This window comes from Merops nubicus, unplaced genomic scaffold, assembly GCF_000691845.1.
Source record: "Merops nubicus isolate BGI_N331 unplaced genomic scaffold, ASM69184v1 scaffold9612, whole genome shotgun sequence".
Classification (NCBI taxonomy): domain Eukaryota; kingdom Metazoa; phylum Chordata; class Aves; order Coraciiformes; family Meropidae; genus Merops; species Merops nubicus.
Window position 1 is genome coordinate 2,539 of NW_008591528.1, and position 235 is coordinate 2,773.

General features: G+C 63.4%; 1 protein-coding gene across 1 annotated transcript in view; it reads right to left on the minus strand.

The window, feature by feature from the left end:
- LEPRE1 (leucine proline-enriched proteoglycan (leprecan) 1) overlaps positions 1–235 on the minus strand; it is a gene marked incomplete at its 5' end in the record, with an annotated part of 6,396 nt that overhangs the window by 2,055 nt on the left and 4,106 nt on the right. Inside the window, one exon of the mRNA XM_008950292.1 lies at positions 4–148. Coding sequence (XP_008948540.1) covers positions 4–148 — 145 coding nt within the window. The remainder of the gene's footprint in view (positions 1–3; positions 149–235) is intronic.

The window sequence follows — 235 nt, forward strand, 5'->3', positions numbered from 1 at the left end:
CCTCCCGTCCCCACGCTCACGTTGGTGAGTCTCTGCAGCTCCTGGCACTCCTCAGTGGAGAGGACCCCGTCCACCACGACACGCTGGGAGCCGTTCAGGGCCTTGGAGTTCATGGTCACACTGGCTCCTTCGTAGACCAAGGGGCCACCTGTGGTACAAGTGGGATCAGGAGGACGTGGGGATGGGTGCCACCAACCCTGGTGTTCAGTGCTGCCACCTACTCCTGCCACGGCTC